A 19,049-nucleotide genomic window follows, 5' to 3' on the forward strand; every position below is an offset into this window, starting at 1 on the left:
AGACAAAATGGCAAACACAGCATCTTGAAGCTGCATTTGCCATCTTACCTCTCTCTCTCTCTCTCTCTCTCTCCCTCCCCCTCTCTCTCTCTCTCTCTCTCTCACACACACACACACAGAGACAGTTCCTCCAGTGAATGCTGCAGATCCAGATAACCTTAAAATTTTAAAGGTGAAAGATATTTATACCAATGCTGCATTTCTGTTTTGCAGAGAAGTGGGGACTGATAGGTTTTCCACATTTCTCCACATCATCTTGATTTCTGGTGTCTCAGATATTTGACTGCATCCTGCTATCATTGAAGTTCCCACTAATCATTGATTGATTGATTAAAATTTTCTGTGTCCTGCCCCAATTTTCAAACTATGGGAGTGTACAGTAGAACAGGGGTCCTCAACCTTGGCAATTTTAAGACTTGTGGACTTCATCTCCCAGAATTCTGGGAGTTAAAGTCCACAAGTCTTAAAGTTGCCAAGGTTGAGGATCCCTGTAGTAGAACAAACATAAAACAACTTGAACAACCCCAATGTACGCAACAAAAATAGGTTAAAAGCCAGGAAGAACTATTTGTTTCAATTCCTTTATGAAACATCTGGATAGGAAAGTCTTCAGAAACCTCTGCTGATGGTGAGTTCCAGCATTTCAGTCCCCCAATGGATAGGCTGCCAACTGGTTTATAGTTATTGTCGGGGGATTACTCTCAGCAGATCCACTTAAGGTAACCTTCCCAGGTGGATAGATTCAACCTTGATAAGTCATTACTTACTTTTCTATGGCAGACCCTGCCCTATAGCGATAACACTTAGATTTATATACTGCCCCACAGGGTTTTTACAACACTCTCTGGAGTGGTTTACAATGTCAGCATATTGCCCCCAAGTGTCTGGGTCTTCATTTTACTGACCTTGGAAGGACAGAGGGCTGAGTCAACCTTGAGCTGGTCAGGATTGAACTTCAGACTGTGGGCAGAGTTTCCCTGCAATACTACATTTTAATCACTGTGCCACCAGGGTTTCCTACGCTTGGAGAATTTTAATTCCTCTCCCTGTCCACAGTTCAGCACTCCTCCAAGGCTATGTTTTGAATGATATAAAGCCCTGGGAACAATAGTAGACATTGGTCTCCCATAAATAATGACTTTTGGCAAGAGGAAGCTTCACTATGTCCATGTAGGGTGGTTTTGGATTGGCCTCATCAAGGTGTGCACCTTCTAGTGCCCTCTAATGCTTATTTGGAAGTGGCTTTCATCTGAGACCTTTCCTGACACTTCCCTTGGAAGTGGGGAGCAATCTTGTTCTGCAAAGCAATCTCCAGGGGGTTCATCATTCAACATTCATTGACACAAAGCAGATCCACAGATAGTTGCATAGCTCTGTTAAAGAAAAGGAATAAAGGAATTAGCTGCTTCAATTCCAAGCTGTTGGTCTCCAGAATGGTTGAACTGGATGCATTCTTACCAAGAACCTCAACGCGTCCCCTAGTGTGGAAAGTCAAGAATATGCAGCCTGTGGGTTACAATTAAAGACTTATATAATACATGAGGTAGAGGTCTCAGGTAAAGTACTTCATTCAGTTTCCTGCTGGATTCAAGTAATTTAGAGCTAAAGGCTGCCCAGTATTATAACTTTGGGTTAGAAACCCCAGCAAACAATGCCATTGCAAACAACTCTTCCTTTTAAGAAGTTTCACCAAATATAATCTACTCTCCACCTTTAATTTGCCCTCTGGAGTACCAAAGAGCATTATATCCAACTAGTGTGTGATGATCATTTGTCGTATCATTTCTCCGTTCTCAAGCTAAGAGTATTCTATTCTTTTGGATGCTTTCCATGCCACTGACCATCTTCACAGGCCTTTATAGAAAGCGTTCCAAATTGCTTTTTAAAATTCTGAACAGAGCAATCCAAAGAGAGTCTGAATAAAGTGGAATGATTATGTTCTGTGGTTTGGAAACATTCCCTTCCTTTCCCGTTTCTTATTCTATTGTATTTCTTAGCCCAAGGTCACATAACAGGCAGTCTTTGCTTAACAATCATACTTGTTGTTGCAATTGCACGATGTCTTATGGTCTTGGTGCCTAGCGCTGGCAGTTCTAGCAATCCTCAGTTACCATCACTAAGCAAATTACCACAGGTCATTAAATGAAGACTTCGTGTGACCACAACTGCTGACTTCCTGCTGACTTCCCCATTGATTTTGCTTGTGGGAAGCCGGTAGGGAAGGTTGCAAATCACCACCATGTGACCCTTATAATAGTCAGAAATCCAAGCTGGTTGGCAAGGTGCCAGGATAGCATTCACATGACTACAGGGTCCTGCGACAGCTGGACCTTGTTCAGTGCTGTCATTAGTTCAAACAGTCGCTGAAGGAGTTGTCATTAACCAAGGCTATACCTGATACAGCTAAGGATTTGTTTGGATGTCTAAGCAGGGGGGGGGGAAATGTATTAGTCGTTCTGTTGTGGCTTTCGGGCAGAATACTCCAGAGCCCTTGTGAATATTTCCTTGGTGGCAAATGGGTTACTCTGTGGATTGTGTGAATTACTCCTCTGAACAAAGCTTTATTTAGCTTCCTATGTTACATGTCACACATATTGATATGGGTAAGGGAAGAATAAGCAAGAACTGTTATTCCTGGAGTGTTTATAAGGGCACTTATCTTTAAGCACCCCCAGAAAGCTGCTTTGCAAAACAGCATGGCTCCCACACTTCTAAGGCAGAAGGGGTTTTGAACAGTCAAATTCTTCTACTGCTTCAACTTTGCTTTGTTTCATTTTCACCAGGAATTTCCTTCTAGCCCTTTTAATTTTACATTTTCTGTTTGGCGTATTTACATTCCAAGGGGCATTTTTACTTTACAATTTTATAAAGATGACATGTTCTAAAAGCTAATTATAATAATTTATCATAAGCCGTACTATATTTTTTTTTCTTTTATAATGTTTATTTTTTTTAGTGTGTGGGGGGGGGTTGTAGATCATCCATCCTGCACATAGATTTCTACAAAAAAAACTACCAATAGGTTTCTTAATAATGAATTGAAATAAATTAAACTATACAATGGAGCAATGCAGAAATCCTTCAGAGCCCAAAGGGTTATTAACAATAGCCCAAAGGCTATTCTCCTATGTGCATTTTTTATTTATATTTAATTTTATGTCATAACTGAGTGGGCCCATAGGATATGAACAAGTATAAGGTTGGTTCTAGAAGTTTTAATCTGGATTAATTCATCCAGATCAAAAACAGTGCAGGCTTCTCATATGTAGAGGAGGCACAAAGCTCTTAAAAATGGAAGGGAAGACAGAAGGTCAAAAAGCATCAGCTTGTCAACTCTGTGGCAGCCTTTAACTGCCTCCACCACACAAGACTGTCAGCTTGACATCAGCCTAAAGAACTGTAGAAGCAGATGGAATAATGCAATAGCTTTCCTCACTGCTAAATTAAATAGACACCAGGGAGCATAAGGCAATGATATACTCACCACTTAATAAATCTGCCACGGATGATGAAATATAAACATTTTTATGTTTAACTGTGATTCTGTCCTCTCTGGCTAGTAGGTGTGTTACTGTTATCAGGCAGATCTTTAACCCACGCAACTTGAATTTTACAGGAGAGGAAAACTACTGTTCTGAATGCAAAATTGATTGCTTTGAACATTTGGGAAGAATTTCAAGCCCCAAACAGTGTGTTTCACACTAGAAACAGAGCTGTTTCACATGCAAAAACAAAGCCAAAATGCTTGAAACAGCCTTTTTTGCATTCAGGCAGTGAGTGGTTTGATCCAAGGGACAGCAGGGCTCATGAATTTATATGCCCGAAACGATTCAGAACTAAATGTTTTGTTGAATTCCACATGTAGCTTTCCATTTGAGGAAACTTTACGGTCCTCCTTACATGCCAATCTTGACCAGCATGTCTTCTTGTCTACCTGATAGACAAGGGAGAGTTGCTGATGTTGTTTCAAGGCTAGTAAACCCAACAAGGTTTTTCTTGACTCATATCAAAGGCCCTTTTCCTCTTAGCACCGTGGTGGCGAACCTATGGCACGCGTGCCACAGGTGGCACACAACCTGTCCTAGGCCTTCAGCTGGGTTTTATAAAACCTTTTCGCTTTAGGCCTCCCCCGTGTGCAAAAAAAAGTTCAATTAATCAATTTCAACTTCTCAAGGGGAAAAAAAAGATCTCGCAAAGTTGGAACTGATTGAACTTTTTAGTCCCACCTAGTCTGCCATTAACACCACAGCCACGCCCACCCAATTGGGCACACCCACCCGGCACCCGACAATACATAAGTGGGTTTTGGGTTGCAGTTTAGGCACTCGGTCTCTAAAAGGTTCACCTTCCCTGTCCTAGCATGTAGCCAAACATATCCGTGGAACCTTCTTTTTTCTTGCCAGACCTCAACCTCAACCTCAACTCTTGAGTGAGACAGGCTTAAATTATTCTCTGCTGTACCCTTGCTAAAATAATTGTTTTCCCCTTTAAGGTAGCGGCATCCAGTGTTAACTGCAAGGTGCATCAAGCCTGCTTTTGTCATCCATTATATCAGATAGCAAGTTGGGTGACCAGGAGTAACTGGGTCAATGAGGCATTTATTAGTTGTTTTGGGCCCTCTGGTGCAGCCTCTGATCAGCCTTGTTTGCTGTCATTGTGCTGTTTTCCCCCTAAAGAACTAGACACAATAACTCTTTCGATTTTTATAAGGGTGATGGAGCGAACAAGTGTTCTCTTTGTATTCCTTTGGCCATCCTACTGTAGCTTCATGCAAACAGTCCCCTCCAGCAAATCCTTGTCTATCAGCGTAGCCAAATATGATGGATAGATGTTACAATTTTACATCCCTTATGGAATGGTGGGAACAATCAGTAGGTAGTAAATTTAAAAGGGGGTGTATCAGAACTGCTTAACAGTGTTAGACAGCTGTGTTGGCTTGGCTCCTTGCTAGTTTAGTGCAAGGCTGAAATAGACCACCCCACTTCTTCCAAAATATAATCCAGAGGAATCTGGAAGTCAGTATTAATTTTCTTTATAGGGAGGGGAAAGGAAGGAGAGGGGAAAATCTGAAATAAAAATGGTGCCTTTGACTCAGCTCCCTTTTAACATATGTTTTAACCTTATTGATGCACAGTAACATGGGAATAGATGTAAGACAAGAATCCAATCAGGGTTTAGAGACATCCCTGCAACCAGACCCACTCCTATGTCCGCTGCAATGCCATGACTGACAGATCCATCCGTCCGTCCATCCATCCAATTTATATGGCTGCCTGTCTCACAAAAAAAGTGACTCTGGCTGCATACCATAAAAACTAGAAAACATTAATATAAAAAGAACAAGGAACAGATATTTGTCCTGTCAGCTAGTGATGTCAGCTGAAGAAGAAGTTCAGTCCTTTTCTGTATTATGCACAGCACACACACAATCAGGATAACCCCATTCAGCAGCAATTTAGGACAGATGCAACAGAATAGGGGGGAGCAATGGAAAGAGCAAATAATCATTTTTGTCCAATTCAAGGAGGGTGGAGGATCACGCTTTTAAGCCAGGCTATGATGTCTCATCCAAACCCAAGATCCCCTATGAATCTTTTGGTCTGAGCGTGAAAACCTTTTGAAAGCTACTGTTACATATTATTTGAGACATAATGAGTTTTTATGCCTGTCTTCATGAAAGCGAGTGCCATATACTTTCATTGGGCTACTCTTCAGTACATCTAAAATTGGCTGGAATCTACTCTAGAATTATACTAGGGCTAGCATGAAGTATGGGGCAAAAGGGCCCCAATGCAGCTTGTATCTCTGCTGTGAGTTTCGCCAAGTTGCAGTTATCCTAGTTATGATTTTGAATTAGGACCTGGGAAATCCAAACTGAAGTCTACCCTGAGCTACCTAAGTTAATTGTGTGGTTTTGAGCCAAGCACTGCCTCTCAGTGCAGTCTACCCCACAGAGTTGTTGTCATGGGAAAAATTGCAGGAAATGCTACTTAGGCTGCCTTCAGGTTCTGGACAACAGTAAGGATATGAATTAATAAACAAATGAGACAGTCATCTCTATGTAAGTGTAAAATGACTTCCCTGGAACCCTAACCTGAATAAGAAGTTTTTACGGCCATTTTTAATGGAACGATTTTGTCAGAATATTTCATATATTAATGCATTGCTTGCTTGCTTGCTTTTCTTTTCTTTTTTCATGAAATCTTCACCTGGTGAAAGATTCTTGCCATCTGGAGGTGCATTTATTTGTGTTCCTCTAATTTTTGGTACACTGGCTATTGTTTATGTTAAATTTAAAAGAGAAACCAAATTCCGGGGCCCAACTGAATCTGTAATTCCTCAGCAGCTCACAACAACTTTCTAAAATATAGACATTTTATTAGTTACATCAGTCAAATGCTGCAACTGGATTAATGCACCGTATGAAATCAACACTGGCAATCTGTTATCGTTCACTTCAAAGGAGTCCCCTTATCTTATAAGAGGCATTTTGTGACAAGATTTGCTATAAAACAGAAGGAAGGGGAAAACATCTGGAGTGGTTCATTTCCATATAAATCACTTCTTTTTCCTTCTTAGAGTAGCAGCACAGCCTTGGGGCTTATGTGTGCAGAGCAGAGTTTTAAAACATAGAATGCATTCGATAGGCACTTGATGCCTAAATATATTGCAAAACAGGAACTGTAGCCTGTCTATTTCACGGCATACTTTCACCTTTGAAGCCATCTTAATTTTAACTTATTTTGCCTACATGAGGCACTGAAGACATCACAGAGTGTAAAAATAGAGAATTTTTTCATCCCTCCAGAGTTGATATTGTTGTGGGGAAAATCATGTAAAACTTCATACGCAGGAACAGGATATAATATAACATTCATATCATGCTAACCTGAGAGTATTATTTTGTGTGTGTGTGTGTGTGTGTGTGTATCTACCAGTTTGATTGATTTTAGTTCTAAGGTGGTTGTTTTTTTTCCTACTGAACTGAATAGACCAGCATCCTGCCTCTTGTTACTTATAACTTTGGAAATTTCTATCCAATTTGCATTCATTATGCAAAGTTTGTATAACTCCCTAATTGCGTGATAATTGCCAATTATCAGGTAGTTTGGTTTAGATGCACACCAATAAATTTGTCAGCCCCTCTTCTGGTTTCAACTGGAGGTACAATTTTCATTTTCGCTAATTTTCTTTTAAATGCATGCATGGCCCTTGCAATACTTGATTCAATATGCTATAGATCATGAAGCCTGAATGAAGAAGCTGAGAACTCATTGATGAAATATCCCTGGGGAAGTTCAGATTTGGATAAAGGGAATTTTCACATCTAATGTTAATATGAAAATTCCAGGCAAATGTTACAGCTTAAAGGAATAGAAATGATCTCATTCCACTGCATTTGGGCTTTCCAAGTCCTAAAGCTAATTGTCCTTACTGTATTCCACAGCTCCCATTTTAACCAGTTCTTCTGATAGTCTCTTTTGTGATTTACAACTTTCTAGACAGTCCTCTTAAATTTAATGATCAATAAATGCATTTGAATTGCAACTCCCAGCTAACAAGGCTCGGCTGGGAAGAACTCTTTTAGACATTCATGAGGCAGCAAGGTGAAACGATATGGATTAAGCTTTTAAATATGCGCTAAGATGCTTGCTTTGTCTTACAAGATCTTATTTTGGGGGTGGGGGGGGATTGCAATAGGAATTTCCCAGTCCCTGACAAAAAAACATTAAGTGCATTTCAGTGAAAGAAGACACAGAAATAATAGGGAAATGGAGAATTTGGAAGGAAATGACACTAATTTCTTTTTGTGTCTTTCTACTGCTAATTAACAAGAGGTTAAGAACAAAGGATACTTGATACTCATTATTCTCAATAAAAGCCATGGATTGAGCTGTCTTGCTGAAATCTAGCTTCCACCAATAAAGAATCATGATAGAAACATAGCTTAGCATAAAGGCCTGATTATTAAACCAATATATTGAAAAAAGAAGCAACATGAATATGGAATTGTGTTGATTTTTTTTCTTCAGTAACTATTTGTTTCCCTTTGGCTGAGTTTAATCAACTTTATAGGGTTGCTATGAGGATTGAATAGAGAAAATACAGGGATGTCACCTTGAATTCCTTGAAGAAGAATAAGATTAAATATGTAGATATTTCAACTAGTGGTTATTTTCCTATTTGTTAACAATGCCCCCAGATTGTTGCAGATCAAAATTTCCATGTATTTTGAAAAAGAGTAGTTTTCCAAGAATAGTTCAACAAATAAACAATCACTCGCCTTTCTTAATTTCCCCTAAATCAGCATTTGATTTGAACACTACTAATGAATGCTTATCATTTTTAATACTCTTGTGTTTTAGTTGTAGACATTTATGTGATACCCCTCCTTTGCAACTCAGAGAGATCTTAAACCTATGAAAAACACAGATTAAATTTTGTGACATTCAAAACCTTCTGAAATATTATTAGACAAGAATCTTTTCTGCCAGCTTCAACTTTTAGACAGCTACGGTCTCTTGGCCCATTACGTTCAATATCATTGATTTTATAACAACTTTTCTCCAGAGTGCAAAATGGTACAGATATGATCCCCAAGCTTCTCCACAATAGGCAGGACCAAATATTTGCCCCTACGTTTTGCAAGGGAGGGGAGTGTTAAAAGATAAAATTGGTAGTTTAAGCCATGTGACCTCCTGATTCCAACAACAACCTCCACTCACTAACTCTGCTTACCTTTGAGTGAAGTGCTCAAAATCCCAGCTCAGTGTGGCACTTCTGCTCTATGGGGTTCCAGACATTACATGTATCTGCATGCAGCCATGGGGCCCAGGATCTTCCAGCATGTCAAACAGGTTGTCTGCCACTTAACTTCCCTAATACAGAGGGCACTCACTTCTGGAGACCTTCTTTATTTACACCTCACCTGCCTGGTGGGTAGATTCCTCAGCCACGCAGGAGCAGGTGCTTTCAAACCTCTGTACTATCTTAATGTGTTGGGTTTAAGAAAAGGTGGACCGTCCAATAAGGGTTTTGAAAACGGTCTGTCTTCTCTCTACTTTTTAGGATGGCAGCTTATGGCCTTCGGAAAGCACAGTGTCAGGAAATGGTGTAACAGAGGTAAGGAACCGATATGCAATAGAGTCCAGACATGTCAAACTCGCGACGTCACGAGATGTATCGGGACTGTTTTGCCATTGCCGGCAATGGGGTGGGCGTGGCTTCCGGATGACGTGTCCGCCCCGCGGGCCGGCAGTTTGACACCCCTGCAATAGAAGATAAATCCCAACTCCTTGTTTGGCCTGGCTTCTCTCATGGTTTTTCTCTTTCTTCTCTCCAGCAGCAAGTCTATACACCAAGGCCTACCGACAGACTAGCAGTCCCATCCTTTTTGCAGAGAGACCGCTTCAACAGATTTCAGCCAACGTACCCTTATATGCAGCACGAAATTGACCTGCCCCCTACCATCTCCCTGTCGGATGGGGAAGAGCCGCCTCCTTATCAGGGGCCTTGCACCTTGCAGCTCCGAGACCCCGAGCAGCAAATGGAACTCAATAGGGAGTCGGTCAGAGCCCCTCCCAACAGAACCATCTTTGACAGTGACCTGATAGATAATTCAGTGTATGGAGGACCCTGCCCTCCGAGCAGCAACTCGGGCATCAGCGCAACTTGCTATGGAAGCAATAGCCGAATGGAAGGGCCTCCTCCCACGTACAATGAGGTCATTGGCCATTTCCCGGGATCTACGTTTTACCAGCACCAGCAGAACAACAGTGGGGTGCCTTCGTTCCCTTCGCCTTCGCCCATCAGCAATCTTGAGAGCACAACGATGTGGAACAAAGAGAAGGACAAGCAGAAAGGGCAGCCTTTTTAAAAAAAAGAAAGAGAGAAAGAAAGGAAACACTCTGCACTTCTTGATAAATAGGAGGGGGGGAAGTATATGGAGACGGGGAGGGGGATGTAACCAAACACCCTTCTCCACCTCTGTGTAGTATAAATATTTACATGTTATGTTTGGTCTGAATGCACAAGCCAACAAAACTTGCAAAAACATTTCTTTGTTGAGCTATGTTAGGAAGAGTTTGATTTTTTCCCCCCTTTCTAAATAAATCTACAGCAGTCCTTCCCCCCCACTCCCTCCTCCATTTCCCCTTCCCAGTTTTGTATCTAGTTGAATTGTGTGTGTGGATGCTACAACTTTTGTTTTAGTTCACTTAACTTTAAAGATGAAAAAAAATATTTGCACAAAAACATTTGTTTAAAAATCTGCAATATATATATAAATATATATATTAAAAAAAATAAGAGAAACTGTATGTGTGTGGGAGGGGGAGCAGGAGTATTTTTATATTAGAAGAGGCCTATTGAGGGGGGAAAACGATTTGTTGTGTTTTTTTTCTGAACTTAGTATATAAAACACGGCAACTTTTGAGAGCCAACTCAAGAAAGCATGTATGACGTTGTAAAAAAAAAGTGAGAAAGAGAAAAAAAAACAATAGGGAAAAAAAAGAAAAAAAACAAAAGCAGGGGTTTAGAATTATTTATATAAATGTTGAAATTTTGCACTATTTTTTAATATAAATGTGTCAGTGCTTGTGTTGGTTAGAAATCTCTTATCCTGTCTACCATAAAACTGTTGAGGAAAGTACGTTGAAGTCTGAACAGTCATGGGGTGGAGGGAGGGGGAAGAAGGACTGCATCTTGTGCAAAAAAAATTTTTTTAAATTCTTCAGACCCTGTCTTAGACCTGGGGTAATTCCTTGGCACCTATCAACAAGCACAGATGGATGCCTATAAAAGAGACCAGAATCCACCATGTACATGTATTTCATTAACTGTGAAGGGGCTGAGCATACATAAAAAATTGCCCCTTTAAAGAAATGAACAAGGTAATTGTGCCCCTGCCCCACAGTTTCTCCCTCTGTACTTGAAGGTTTGCTTCAAAAGGGGAAGAGGCCATTTCTACACCTGTGAGTATATGTTTCTCCATTGATTTGATGCCTATGTATTTTCTTTGTGCTGGTTTTTTGCACTCGGGTGTTCATTCCCAGGCTTGTCAAGCAGCATAATGCTTACATAATCCTACATTCCCTACAAAATCCTCATTATTTTTTTAAAAGGGAACATTTAACATGTGAAATTGATTTATGGCTATTGAAAGCATGAAAAAATAATAATTCAAAAATGAAGAGTTTAATTGTGCAACGCAATTAGCACTGTGTGTGATCTCCATTGGGCTGGAGTGCTGTTCATCCTGAACCTATGTGCAGTTAGATTAATGCCTAAGCAAGACTTTTCCCTCGACATTTCTTGTTCTCCTTGTTCTCCTTCTATAAAAGCTGAATTCGTCTCAAGAGTTGAAGACAAAGGAGATCTCTTGCTTAGATAAAGTATTTTTCTGCTCCAGAGCTTTGAAGCACCTAGGTGTTTTTATATTTTGCAAAATCAAGCCCTCCAAAGGCAAATTGGAATGGTTGTTCTAATTTTATTATCTTGTTAATTTCAGGAAGGCCATAAAAAGCATACACAGTCATTATATTATTTTATTTTTTAATGACCGGGTGATGGCTTCTAATTGTCATCATTTTTTTTAATAACAATATAATTTGGCGCTCTCTCTGGTTAAGATAATAAAAGGAGTGAAGGACCATCAAGATTCAGAAGTCCTGCCTTTGAGATTAATAGCGCTCCTGGCAACATGGGTCGGGCACCCTGCTTTTCGCAAGATTTTAAATACGTTTTATAAGTGAAGGTTGTTCACATGGCAAAGCCATGGTCCCTGGGCTGCTTTATTTTATTTTATTTTTAAGTAGGAGGAGGGACCAGTGACAAGCATAAGCTTGTCCTATCAGGTCCACAAATGGAGTTAACTCTAAAATACTTTACATTTATCCCACAGTTAAAGGAAGATGGGCCTGATCCTTCTTTACATATGCTCATCTGAGTCTGCAGGTTTCTTTGGAAGCCAATTGCAGTTTGTTAATTCTACTTTGCATCCTGCTAATGGGAGGGAAAAAAATGACCCACCCCAAATTTCAGGTTCAAGCTAAAAGGCAGGGTTTTAAAAGAAACAAAAACAGGGAGGATATATTAATCCCTCACTAAATCAGCTTTCCACTTATTGGGCTAAGGAAATTGCAGGCACCCAAGGCTCCATCTATCTTCATGTGTCACTCCATCCTGAAAGAAAAGGAAGGGGTCCTGAAGATCACCCTTGCTGAATTACCTTCCTCTCTTGACTGCCTTTGATTGTTAACTGTGTTGTATTTATTTTAGCTGGGGAATAAGGGAAGACATGTAGATGGAAATATTTCAGCTACTCTGATGTATTCAAGGCAAAAGAGTCATGTTCAGGTTTTAGAAGCAAGTCCACAACCTCTTAGCACGGCTGGTCTGTGTTTGCCACTTGTGATCGTGATCCTTCTGGATCAAGGGTGCACTATCTAACCTTCAAACAAACAAATCAGCTCATGTCATCCCCTTCTTTAAAGCGTTGTCTTGCTTTTTTTTGTAAACCGTTTTGTCTTTTGTTTACATTTTTTTAATGTGTAAAGGTCTGATTGGTTGTTTTTAATCCACATGATTAATTCATATATGATTTTAGTAACAGAGAGTGAGAGGCATTAATGACAAAAGAGGAAGAAATTGTTTAAACATTTCCAGAGCATCAATCTCTGGATCTCTCTAAGCAATGCACAATTTTAAGTTTTACCTAGTAAGGTAGTCAGGTTTTTTTTCCCCCAAAACGAGCCATCCTGGGCAGACTTTGAATAGAGTAGAGATTAAAAACTTGATCTCGCTATATTTGCCCGACTGAGGAGAACAGGCCAATTGGTGTTTTGAGTTCAGAATTACTATCTTGATCTTTGCTGATCATTGAAGGGTATCAACATTCCTGTTTCTAATTATATCATCAGCCTTTGATAAAAAATGATGGAAAAGAGGCAGTTGGGGTCACCGGACCTCTTTAGCTGCTGATGAAAGAACAGCTATCAGGGCCAGTTGAGAAGTTGGCAATCTTTATGGCTACACAGTTCCAGACCTAATTAGCAGAGGGAGCTGTATATATATACAAGGAGGTGTAATTTGGTTTTTGCCAAATGCTAACTAGGAAGGTAACATAAATGAAAGATATAAAGGCAATAACGTTTTTATGCGATTTTTCTATTACTTGAAGAAGAAAAAAGTCATGACAGCAATATATATATATATATTATATATATAATGACTTTTAATATTTAAAAGGGATCATAATGAAAATATAGAAATGAACATTTTAAAAAATGCCACCTTTGGGGGAGGGGGCTAGGAATAGACAACCTCAACCTCCCTCTATAGCTCCTTAATAATAGCTTTACAACAACTCCAATTTGCAGTTCTTTTAAGGTAAAAAACAAGGAAGAACTCTTATCTTCTTGTGAGAGTCAAAGAATTTGTAGACTTTTTAAAAATGTATCTTTCCTTTATGTAACATGTCTATTTAGTGCCTTATTAAAAGAAACAGTAAGCCTCCCTTTTTTTTCTTTTTGCAAAAATAAATAAAAGACAGGAAAATTCTATCATTGGTGTGATAGGAACTTCTAGAGTGTCATCATTTTCTTTTAGATCAGTCCTGGGATTTCAAGTTTCCTTTTTTTTAAAGTCCATAAATTTGACTCCTTTACATCCAGTCTAATGCATTTATTTCCCTGAAGCATTCTTTCCTCATCTTTTGCCATGTGCTTCTTAGGTAGCTTAAATACCTGTTATGCACATATCCTACCCTAGTAGGTAGTAAAATTGTGGCAGAGATTATAATCAAAAGTGTCAACCAAAAGAAATTGAAACATATCTACTGCCCTCTTGAGCCAAAATAAATAAATAGTAATTTTTGTGGGGGTTTTTTAAAACTTTTTTTTCTTATTTTTTCCCTTCTTTGATCTGTGCTTTTACTGGACACCTGTATGCATTAATATAATGCCTAAATTCTCTACCATAATTAAAGAAACATCAGCATAGCTGCAAGATACTAAGTCACGGGAGTGCCTTGTACAAAATGAACCAAAATTTGGGATTGGGACTGGTGTTTTGTTGATGTAGTTGGGTGCATGTCAAGATCCACTAGCATGCATGGGGGGGGGGCATGACAGGTTGCCCAGAGCCTTTCCGAGTTTGCCAGCAGTGGCCCACCATGATATGATGGAAGCAAACTTCCCCACTTGCCTTGTACCCACCGTTCAGGAGGCTGGCCAAACGAAACACTACAGTGGAGGCGAAAGAAATTGATCATAGGGATAGTAATAAGGTGGAGGGAGTGGTTTGCACAAGTATTTCTGATATTCTAAAACTCAGCTGCCAACTTTCATCCTGTCTCTTCTCTTCATTTATCAGAAGACTTGATATAGCAGTAAGGAAAAGAAGTGACTTTTCTGTCATTGGGATGAAATGGTACAGAGGGGAAAAAATACTTTGTTCTATGTCTGTGTCAGCTGCTATTAAGTGGACAAGAGCAGGATCAGAAAAAAAAGGATGGTGTCTTTTCCAACACGAATAGGATTTATTACACAGGACAAAATGAAATGTCCAACTTTGCTTATTTTTTTCTCAGCTGCTAATTTATCTTCTCCTCCTTCCTCCCTTGTGTCCTTACTTCCCATGGGAATATTTAGTTGACTCAACCAAACATGTTGTTAATATCCATGATTGTTGCAGAGCCATTTGGGTTTTCAACACCAGTCTTGGGTTAAGAAGACCTAAGTATCGTTATTCAGTGAGATCTGTCTCTTAAAAATAGTTTATTTAGGTGGACTTGTTCTCCCCATTCAAGGTATTTTAGCATCATCCATGAAAGTATTTATTACCCCATTTGCCCTTTCACTAAAAAAAACCTGGAAGGTTGAATACTCATTTCAACATAACACAAATGCAACTTCATTGGTTGCTGCTAAGCCATTGCCTCTTCTGACAAGCACTGCTGCATGGAAGGCAGACATTCAGTAGGTGAAAGTATTATGTTCCCAGGCCTCCATCCTAGGTAATTCTGCAATTATTTGGTTTCTGACCAATAATGAATCAACTCTAGGAATTCTACGGGGTCCCTCACACTTAATAGAAGTGTGACCATAGGAATTCAGAAACCTGAGCTTGCTTGAACAAAGAATCCCTATCTATTGGACTTCCTTTTTTTCACACCTGCTCTTAAGGCTTCAGTTCACCTTCCTCTGCCATTTTTTATCTCCACACCTGTTGCAAATAATTTTGTGATGAAGTCTGCATCACTAATAAGCGGATAACCTTCCTTTTTGAACTTTAGTATTTTTTTCAGTCCTGCAAACATGATCCCAACACTCTTTCACTCCTGACAGAAATTATATTAAGAATTCATTTGTATGTACTTTACAGACTTTTTCATGAAAAACAGAAGAATAATATGAAATTATCTTCTTTCCCATTCAATTGAAAACCAATCCAGGTGGGGAAGGGGGCTCATTAAGCTATGTGTATTTAGCACTTTCTTGACCAACTAGACAGAAGGATGAATAATTATTTGACAAAATCCCAGTAAGATCTTAGCCTTTGACTATAGAATGGAGTCTGACAGCTCAGAAAGAGGACAAATTAGCAAAGCTGAATGAGGGGGAAAAATAGGGTTAGTTTATATTTATCAAGCTGTAGCTACCTGCTTATTTGTTAAACAGTTTAATGGTCAGATCAGGTTGTATTTTAGAAAAAAGATTAATATTTCTTGGTACTTAAGAAAGCCAAAAAGCATTCTTAAGACCAAATCCAGTGGAAAACAACTCTTGTGTTGGAGAATATGGATTTGAAAATAATAGTGGCAGGTTTGAACAGGTTCCTTAAACTATACAAGATGCACAGTTTCTACATTTATAAATCTTAAGGTTTAAAAATTGGATTTATTAAGAAAGGATATGAAAATTGGACATAGGTGGTGGGAAAAATAAAAATATCACCCTTGAAGATATTTTTACTTACCGCTGAAGCTTTCTTTTAAAAAAAACATGCACGAAATACCTTTAATGGAGAAAAAATCCACAACTTTCCTTCTTTAAGAATCAAATTAAAAAGCTAGATATGTAGCATAAAGTTTCTAGCCAAGATGAGAATCTGTATTCTCTAATATAATCTGTGCAACACTATACACGCAAACATACATGCACACAATTCCCCCCCCCCCCGTATACGATACACAAACTAAAAGGATTAGGGAAGCAAAACTAAACTTTTCCATAAATTGTGCTTTCAGATTTTTTTGCTGTAATATAGAAGCTCATGGAGTACTACGTTAAAAGTCCTGATTTGCCTGCCTTATAGTCACATTTCATTGTATTTTAATATTTTCTTCAATTTCCAGTTGCATTGCTTTTGGCTTTGAAGTTTATTATATGCAGTCCTGTATCCTGAATTTTTTGTTCAAATTAAAAAAAAAACCTTATGTAAACAAAAGACAGCACATGCAATGCAGTACTTATCTATACTTAGCTGTTTTTGTATGAATATGTACTCTGATGCCAATTTCCACAACTCTGTTGTAAAATGCTTCTTGTGTAACAGTAACCAATAGTGGCAATGATTATGTCATTCTATCCTTAAAAAGCTGCAATACTTAAAAACAATAAATTTTACAATACTTTGGATTGCTCGCTTTCCCCTTTTTTGCTTTCTTTCACCATTTTTTCCTCAAAATGTATCAACTATGTTTTTTATAAATTAGAAGAGACTGGTTATGGTTTTGCATTTTAAAAAAAAGACTGAACATCTCAGTGGTTGAAGCTAGTAATATATTATGGATTACATGATAACTTGTCTTCTTCAAATAAACTGTAATCCACTCATTGGAATATATGCATGCTAGGTTAGAATATATTGTATATACCAGTATCTGTGCATTTGAAGGATTGTCATTTAAAAAAAAAAGCTTTCCTGGTTTACATTATGGTGTTAGTAGAGATGACAACTCTTTTCCTGAGAAGAGAATTTTTGATAATCAGAAGTTCATAATTTTTGTTTGCTGTCAACACTTGTAGAAGAACAGGCAGAGCTTGAGGGGGTGGAGTTAAATGTGTCATTAGCTTAGAGTCCTTACATTGCCACAAACTATCCAAATCCAGCCCCCCTCCGGAATTCCTTTGACCATTCTGTAGCGCCAATTTAACGCTGACCCTTAGTTGACTAAATTCTAATGTGTAGGCTTAAATAAATTTTGTATGCTGCAATCTAACAGATGATCCTGATTCTTTGTGCCTGACACACTTCCAGTTGGAAAAATATAAACATAGAAAATTGATAGCAAAAAATGTCCCAATATCCACTGAACCTACCATTTGAGGTTTTTTGTTTGTTTTTGGTTCATTTTTAATTAATTTTATCTATTCTAATTCTAGTTCATTTGAGGACCTTTAGCTTTCTCCTTCCACCTCCCTGTCTTCTTCCTATTGTGATCAAATCAGAGTGATCACATTAAAATTATTACTGGAAAACTCACGTTTGCAGGCTTTTATCGATGTCTTTATTTATTAAAAAGACAAGGTGGGCATTATCTGACATATGTTGCCTAGTGACTGATTTAAAAATGGCCAGTTCCATCCTGGCCATTTATTCTCATTTATTATTTATTTATTCTCATTTATCATTTGAGAATAAGACTGCCAGTAATACAAAGTCTCCATACAGATCTGTGATGCGACCATATTTGAAATATGCATAGTTTTCATATCATACTTAAGGTGTAAAAGGGTTAAATTACAAGAAATGTCAACTACAATTATTAAATATAATAACCAGTCTTGAGGAAACTTTAAAGTTAATTCTTACAGGGCAACATTAGCACCACAAAGTCTCTGTATTAATAAAAAATGAGAGGGCCTTGGTGTTCTCTGAGCTTTGTTGTTTTCTTGCAGACATTTCATTACCCAAACTAGGTAACGTGGTAAATAAAAAAACATGTTAGTGGTTGCAAAAAATATTTTTAAAATGGCAAACTTGCCAGTCTCAAAGGCTTAGAGATTGGAGCATGGAAAGACTGAAATATCTGGAACGTATTTGAATTCTGCATTGTCTGGAAAAAGCAAGGAGGAAATCTCATATTCTTATTATTAAAGAAGATGGCATGAGATTCACTACAGAAAATGCTTCACAAAAAATAAACCTGGTGCAGTTATGAAATTCATTAAAACAATGTGCAGTGATTGAGCACAAACTTGAACAATTCATTGTAAAGCAGTTCAAAAACAGCTGGCTATGCAAATTCTGCTGGATTAAACTAAGCCGGACTCTCCAAATTTGCTGTCTGGGCCATCTGTGGCAGAACACAGATGAGATCACAGTCACTTAAATTCTCAGGATATTCCTTTCCTTGCCATTATCTCTACCCATTTCTCAGTGGGCTGGGTGTGCAGGGGAAGTATCATTTTAGATCTTTAAAGATCAAAATGAACAGACTGAAAAGGAAGCCCCCCCCCCTTAACTATGCTGCTGTAAACACTAGGGTTTCCCCTCTTCTTATTTCTCGGTGTTTTAGCAACATTTCTCCTAGCACTTCTCAGGTAGCTTGCTCACAGAGTGATAAAGTCAGTGAAAAAGTTCCATATAGGAAGCGGTAATAGTTGCACAGATGTTCCATTTGCTCTTTTCCATCCTCTCCTTTTTGTCTGAAACAGTATAGGGTTTGTTTCCCAGAGCAATAGAATCAAGATCACGTGAAGTGTTAATACCTCTTTACAATGCCTTGGTAAGGCCACACTTGGAATACTGCATCCAGTTTTGGTCACCATGATGTAAAAAAGATGTTGAGACTCTAGAAAGGGTACAGAGAAGAGCAACAAAGATGATGAGGGGACTGGAGGCTAAAACATATGAGGAACGGTTGCTGGAATTGGGTATGTCTAGTTTAATGAAGAGAAGGACGAGGGTGACATGATAGCAGTCTTTCAATATCTCAGGGGTTGCCACAAAGAAGAGGGAGTCAAGCTATTCTCCAAAGCGCCCGAAGGCAGGACAAGAAGCAACGGATGGAAACTAGTCAAGGAGAGAAGCAACCTGGAACT

At 38.7% G+C, this 19,049-nt stretch overlaps 1 protein-coding gene across 4 annotated transcripts in view; it reads left to right on the forward strand.

The window, feature by feature from the left end:
* The window catches only part of PMEPA1 (prostate transmembrane protein, androgen induced 1), an 83,411-nt gene extending 66,778 nt beyond the window's left edge, over positions 1-16,633 (forward strand). Inside the window, exons 3-4 of one of the 4 annotated variants that reach the window (XM_081323121.1) lie at positions 9,070-9,123; positions 9,344-16,633. In XM_081323121.1, coding sequence (XP_081179247.1) covers positions 9,070-9,123; positions 9,344-9,877 — 588 coding nt within the window. In that variant the 3' untranslated portion in view covers positions 9,878-16,633. The remainder of the gene's footprint in view (positions 1-9,069; positions 9,124-9,343) is intronic. The other 3 variants (XM_081323122.1, XM_081323123.1, XM_081323124.1) reach the window with 3 other exon arrangements.
* The last annotated feature ends 2,416 nt before the right edge of the window (positions 16,634-19,049 follow it).

The sequence above is a fragment of the Vipera berus genome (assembly GCF_964194415.1).
Source record: "Vipera berus genome assembly, chromosome: 3".
NCBI lineage: Eukaryota > Metazoa > Chordata > Lepidosauria > Squamata > Viperidae > Vipera > Vipera berus.